The sequence below is a fragment of the Microtus ochrogaster genome, unplaced genomic scaffold, assembly GCF_000317375.1.
Source record: "Microtus ochrogaster isolate Prairie Vole_2 unplaced genomic scaffold, MicOch1.0 UNK113, whole genome shotgun sequence".
Classification (NCBI taxonomy): Eukaryota; Metazoa; Chordata; class Mammalia; order Rodentia; family Cricetidae; genus Microtus; species Microtus ochrogaster.
In genome coordinates, this window is record NW_004949211.1 from 180145 (window position 1) to 186936 (window position 6792).

Below are 6792 nucleotides of genomic sequence, written 5' to 3' on the forward strand. Positions count from 1 at the left end.
GGTTGTGAGCCACCATGTGGTTGCTGGGAATTGAACTCAGGACCTTTGGAAGAGCAGGCAGTGCTCTTAACCGCTGAGCCATCTCTCCAGCCCCCTTTTTCTTCTTTTTTTAAAAATTATTTTTTTTTTTTGATCACTGTATCCCTTTTACTAATTTGCTGTACTTTTGGTAATTTAGATTTTTAGTTTACATTTTGAGTTTATCATTGATTACCTTTAAGTAGTGAATTTCTGGAATGGAGTTTCTGGAAGTTTCTGTCACTGTGTCTTCATAGTCACTGATCCATATGATTAGATGCTATGTATCTAATCCCATTTCACATTAGATATCGAATGCCATTTTTATCTCTAGAAGTTCTGTTTGGTTCATTTGTTTAAATTTTGTTATGTTAATATTTCCCTTTAAATTTTAAATATCTTTAATACCCGTTTAATGTCTTTGCTTGCTAATCATTTCTATAAAATGTGGGTCTGTTTCTGTGCATTTCTCTTCTCCTAATTGTGTGTCATATTCTCCTCCCGAATCCCTGTACATTCACAAGGGTTTCTTCATGCTGCCTGGTAGCTAGAGGGTAGTCACAGCCCTGTGTGACACCTGTTCTTTCTCTTGACAAAGATACCGTTTACCAGGGTAGGACATGGGATTAGAAAATATAATAGTAAAGAGAACGAAGGCGCAAGTGGAAATGATAAAACAGAAAGCAAAGGATAGTACCAGGAGGGAATTCCAGTGACTATTGAAACTTGTCTGCAGTTAATTTTCCATACACTTTTATACCCCACTACAACAGGGGGGAGAAGACAAAAGACTGCTTTAACATGACACAAAGGACAACCAGAACAGGTACTTTGAGACTTCAGGTCCCTAGCATTCTGTTCTGTAGGCAGTGAACCCACTCTAGACCAAGTATCCTGAAGGCAGCCACTCCCAAGGTCACACCTTCTATTTCAAAAGAAGGAACAGAAGTATGCTTGAACCCCTGACCATTGGTCAGGGTGGAGTGGATATACCTATATGGACCATCTTAATGGACAAAAAGACCAAGCAACCACACCTTAGGTGAGGATGTGTAGCCACAATTGTTAACAACTTTGAACAAGCTAAAACTCTCTGACAAGGTGGAAGTAGGCTCACATTTTTGGGCCTCCACATAGCAGGATCAATAGCTGCTTCAGATTCCCACTCCTGTGTCGTGTTCTACAAGTTGCTCCCGCGCACTGAGCCAGGACAGCAGGAAGCACTGCTCACCTTTGTTTACCATCTCCTCCTTCACTATTCATTCTTCAGATGTCTGGGTGGGAAAGGTGCTGTTAGTCAGTTGCTTAATTGTTTATGATCAGAAAGTTTAAGTCTGGACCCTGTTACTCCCTCATGACCAGACGCAGAATTTCCATGTCATGTGAAGACTTTAGATATGTAAATGAAGAGGAGGCAATATAAAAGGTGCCGCTAAGGTAAAACCACACAGTAACATCAGATAAAAGGTCACTCCCTGAGTGTATCAGGAAGCTTGCTAGAAACCAGAAGAAAGACAGAAACGTGATCAGAAGCTGGGGAAATTGCTGCGATAGCCATGCAGATCGTGGAAGGATGGGGTAAAGAGTCACGGTAGAGAAGGAAGCCGCGTGGTGTTCTAAAGGGGCAGGGTGCAGCCGCATGGGGCTTACTCGTTACTCTCCACAGATGGAGCCCTGTACATGTCTCTCTGCCTGTGACTTTACCACAGATGTGCATCTCCTTTCTGTACTTCCCCTTTCCTGCCCACTCTGGACTTCCCATGGAATCCTCCTACTGCTAAACGCTTCTTGTCCTGTGAAACTTCCCTCACTCGTGTTAAGTTCATATAACCTTTGGGCGTGGGTCATTTGCTCTTGGTTTTTGTCTTTATTATAGTTTGATTTGTGCCTTAGTGAGCACTTTTTTATTAACAATAATCATCCCACGAAAATGTTACTGCCTCTGACTCGCTATCACAAAAGCAGATGCCCACGTATGTGCCTTCTGTGTGGTACAGCTGTAAATACACGGTATCTTTGAGGCACTTTTTATATTGTGTCTTGGATTTTTTTCTTGAGATAGGGTCTCATATACATTCGGTTAGCCGTACACTTAATTTGTAGCGCAGGCTGGCCTCTGCCTCCCAAGTGCTGGGATTATAGGCATGCACTATTACACCCAGATTTTTTGAAGTGCTTTTAAAAATTATTACTGCCAGATGTACACTAAATATTAGTATACTTTTATTTAAGCTATACATAAGTATTTACCAATTGACATATTTGCTTTAAAATAATCCAGTAGATCAAAACTTTACACATTTTTTTTTCGAGACAGGTTTTCTCTGTGGCTTTGGAGCCTGTCCTGGAACTAGCTCTGTAGACCAGGCTGGTCTCGAACTCAAAGAGATCCACCTGCCTCTGCCTCCCGAGTGCTGGGATTAAAGGCATGCGCCACCACTGCCCGGCCTACACATTTTTTTATAATGGGCCAAGTAATAACTATTTTGGCTTTATAGGCTACATCGTCCATGTGGTGGTTCCTCAGGACACCGGTGTGACATGCTAATGCAGCCGTAGACCATGTGTACATGAAGGAGCCTAAGCGTGTTCTGTTTTAAACTATATTGGAAAACTAGCCGGTGAGCTGCATTTTGATGAACGTGTCAGGGTGCAATATGATTGGCTGTATGTTAGGAAGTATTTGAAGTGGCTGATGGACACAGGAATGCATTGTGAGATGTTTTTGAAACACCCTACAGGAAGAGATAAAATGAGGTTCTTGTAAGTTAATATGAAGAAAAATTGTCACTTGTGTGTCATGTTCACTAGTAAAAATCTGTTTTGTCTCTTTTTGCTGACATTACTTCCTGTGCTAGCTTCCCTGCAGTCTTCAGTACAGCACTATGAGGAAAAAACCACCAAAATCAAACAGCTGCTTGTGAAAACCAAAAAGGAGCTGGCAGATGCAAAGCAAGCAGTATGTTAATTTCTCAGTACCGTATTTTATGACTTACAGTTCTGACTCACTTTATTGTTTAATTTAACCAGATTCTTGTTCTGTAGGAAAGTGATCACCTACTACTTCAAGCGTCTTTAAAGGGTGAACTGGAAGCAAGCCAACAGCAAGTAGAAGTCTATAAAGTAAGATTCTTACATTTTTGAAAAGCTTTTTCCATGTAGAAATAAAGTGCCATACAGATGAGCCAGAGAGCTGATTCAGCAGTTCGGGCACTGCCTGCTCTTGAGGGGATCCGGGTCCAATTCCCAGCACCCACATGGTGGCTCACAGCCATCCATATACCCCCCCCCCCACTGCCCCCGTTCCAGGAACTCTGATAACTTGTGCTGGCCTCCGTGGGTACCAGGCACACATGTGGTACATAGACATATGTACAGGCAAAACATCTATACACATAAAAAAATAACAGCAACTTTTTTTAAAGAAAAATTTCTAAATCAGGTAAGAAATTACCTTTAGGGATACTTAGAAAAACTACTCAACGTTTTGAGAAAGCAGAATCAGTGAAATTTAGTAATGCTACTTAACTCAAGCTAAATGCCTGTCATGTATTTGAGCATCTGTATTATCTAGAACAGTGCTTATAAAATTAATGTGGCCAAAAACTTCATCTGAATCCTCTGACTGAAAATACAGTTTACAGTTGCCAGAAGCAATATTTGAGGTGGTTGAATATTTGCTGTTTTTTTATGTATAATGTCTGGTGCTATTTAATTAGACATTATAAATATATAGTCTTTAATTGTGCAGATACGAGTTTAAGAAAGAAATAAATCAACCTGATAGTGAGGAAGCATTATTCACGCTGTCTCTGATAATTATAATACCTGAAAACAATCCACACCTAGTTATGCTGTTTAATCTGTCTCTCCCCAGATTCAGCTGGCCGAGATAACATCCGAGAAGCACAAAATCCACGAGCACCTGAAGACTTCTGCAGAGCAGCATCAGCGCACACTGAGTGCATACCAGCAGAGGGTGGCAGCCCTTCAGGAAGAGAGCCGAACTGCCAAGGTGTGTTCTTCCCTACCAAAACCACCAAGATTCTCTTACTACAGGGACACATTACCTTTGCAGTGTTCTGCAGTTAAAAGCACTTAGCAGATGCTCTACACACAACAGCATGGACACGTTGACATCATTGGGGTAGTATTTAAGTGTGTGTGTGTGTGTGTGTGTGTGTGTGTGTGTATTTGTTTATTATGTCTCTGTGAATGTGAGCACATGTACCATATGTATGTGTGGAGGTCGGGAGTCAGTTTTTAGGCGATGATTCTGTACCTTGTTGAGACAGTGTCTTTCTTATTTTTGCCTCTGTACTTTGTACTCCAGTCCAGCTGGCCCCATATACTTCTCCTGTCTCTGCCTCCTGATTTCCCATCTGAACACAGGGATGATAAATGCCTATCTTCTGATCTGGCTTTTGTTTTTTAAACATGGGTTTCAGGACTTAAACTCAGGTTTTTAGGCTTGCACAGCTAGTACTTTTAACTGTTAGCCATCCCTCCAGCTCTTATGTTTTATACTAGGCCACTTGTTTGTTTATGGCTGCCCAGAACTGAAATAATCACACAGAAACTGTATTAATTACAACGCTTGGCCTATTGGCCTGTGTTTATTTCTAGCCCACTCTTATCTCTTAAATTAACCCATTTCTATTATTTTATATTTCACCATGAGGTTTGTGGCCCTACCGGCAAGGTTCCACCTGCCACCTTGCATCTCTCTCCTCTGGCGGCTCCTCGACTCTGCTTTCTTTCTCCCAGAATTCAGTTTAGGCTCCCCCACCCCAATAAAAAGAGAACATGGCTGAGTGGTGTTGGCATATGCCTTAATCCCAGCACTTGGGAGGCAGAAGCAGGTTGATTTCTGTGAGTTCCAGGCCAGCCTGGTCTACAGAGTGAATCTCAGGACAGCCAGGAGTATTACACAGAGAAACGTTGCCAAAAATAAAAAAGAAGAAAGAAAAATGAGAGAACATATAGGTTAAAATGTATGAAATAATAGAAGCAAACAGTGTAATTATGAAACTTGTGAAGAAAGAAAAATGAGAGAACATATAGGTTAAAATGTATGAAATAATAGAAGCAAACAGTGTAATTATGAAACTTGTGAGTTGTGAGTTAGCTACTGTGAAGGAAACATGAAGTCAGAGGTTTTAAAAAGGGTCAGAGGGGCTGGAGAGATGGCTCAGAGGTTAAGAGCATTGACTGCTCTTCCAGAGGTCCTGAGTTCAATTCCCAGCAACCTACATGGTGGCTCACAACCATCTGTAATGAGATCTGGTGCCCTCTTCTGGTCTGCAGCCATACATGGAGGCTGAACACTGTACATAATAAATAAATCTTAAAATAAATAAATAAATAAATAAATAAAATAAAATAAAGGGTCAGGCTAAGAGAACTGGGTTTCTATTTTGATTAAAATTGGAATTTGTGGTTTTTGTTTGTCAGTGTTATGAGACAGGGACTCATTCTATGTCCCATACTGACCTGAAACTCCTAGTATGGACTAGGCTGACCTCAATTCATAGCAGTCCTGCTGCCCCCCCTCCTGAGTGCTGAGATTGCAGGGATGAGCGACCATGCCCAGCCCCAGAACACAGGTTTTACCAAAGTTAATAAAGGCTAAAATGGATGCAGGCTATTTTCTTCATTTTCACAATCAGAATGTTTTTACTTCATTTCATTAGACTCTGAAAGGACATAGGATTATGTCACAGTGACAATTTTCTCTCTCTCTTAAATGTTATAGGCAGAACAAGCTGCTGTCACCTCTGAGTTTGAGAGCTACAAAGTCCGAGTTCACAATGTTCTAAAACAACAGAAAAATAAGTCTGTGTCTCAGGCTGAAACTGAGGGAGCTAAACAAGAAAGGTAAAGTCTAAGGTTTCCCCATACAAATACAGGTTGTTCCCCAGATTGGTTTAAAGACTCATTTTTATTGCTGTTGACTGGAATTTTAGGTGTGATGATGAGTGAACAGAATATTTCTTGGTGTCACCATATTTCTTGATAATTAGGAAAGTACACACAAAGAGGACTGTTGCAGACTCTAAAGGGTGTTAAAATCAACAGTGAAGCTAGAATGTGGTCTCTGAGCTATAGACTCTTGTCTCAATAAGACCTGGACATAGTAAAAATTTAGGCATTAAAATTAAATTTACATTATGGAATTTATGACTACTTCATTTGATTTGTATAGTACGTTAGTACTAGTTTCCCATTAGCTTCCAGATCTACTTTGTAAATTGTTCTAAAGTTTACCAGGAACAAGAGATGGACTGGGTGTGATGGTGTACACCTTTTAATCCTGGCACTTATGAGGTGGAGGCAGGCAGATCTCTTGAGCGTTCAAAGCCAGCCTGATCTACAGAGTGAGTCCCAGGACAGCCAGGGCTACATAGTGAGACCGTGTCTCTGAAAGAGATGAGGATTAAGACACCCTTTTGATATGTATGTTTTGATTTTGTAGTGGAGGTTGGTTATATGTAGTTTTTATACCTGCTTTTGGGGCTGGAACAGGATTAATGGCTCTGTAATGTTTGCATGCTTATGTTCATGCTTCTGTTACTTTTGTTTGGGAGTCTATTAAATGCCTTGTATAGCCTTCCACCCATAGCTATCATAAAGTATTGACACACTTAGTAAAGATGATTTGTAAGAGCCATTTGAGCATACCTGAATCTTGAGTTCAGACTGCTTGAATGTGATACTTTAAGTTCTTTCTAGTGATTTTTAAGCCTTTTTCTTAAACCTTTTTTTTTTTTTTTT

General features: G+C 40.6%; 1 protein-coding gene across 1 annotated transcript in view; it reads left to right on the forward strand.

Moving 5' to 3' along the window:
- Positions 1-6792, forward strand: part of Gcc2 (GRIP and coiled-coil domain containing 2) — a 43272-nt gene that overhangs the window by 24298 nt on the left and 12182 nt on the right. Inside the window, exons 13-16 of the mRNA XM_026778214.1 lie at positions 2798-2977; positions 3064-3141; positions 3896-4033; positions 5774-5895. Coding sequence (XP_026634015.1) covers positions 2798-2977; positions 3064-3141; positions 3896-4033; positions 5774-5895 — 518 coding nt within the window. The remainder of the gene's footprint in view (positions 1-2797; positions 2978-3063; positions 3142-3895; positions 4034-5773; positions 5896-6792) is intronic.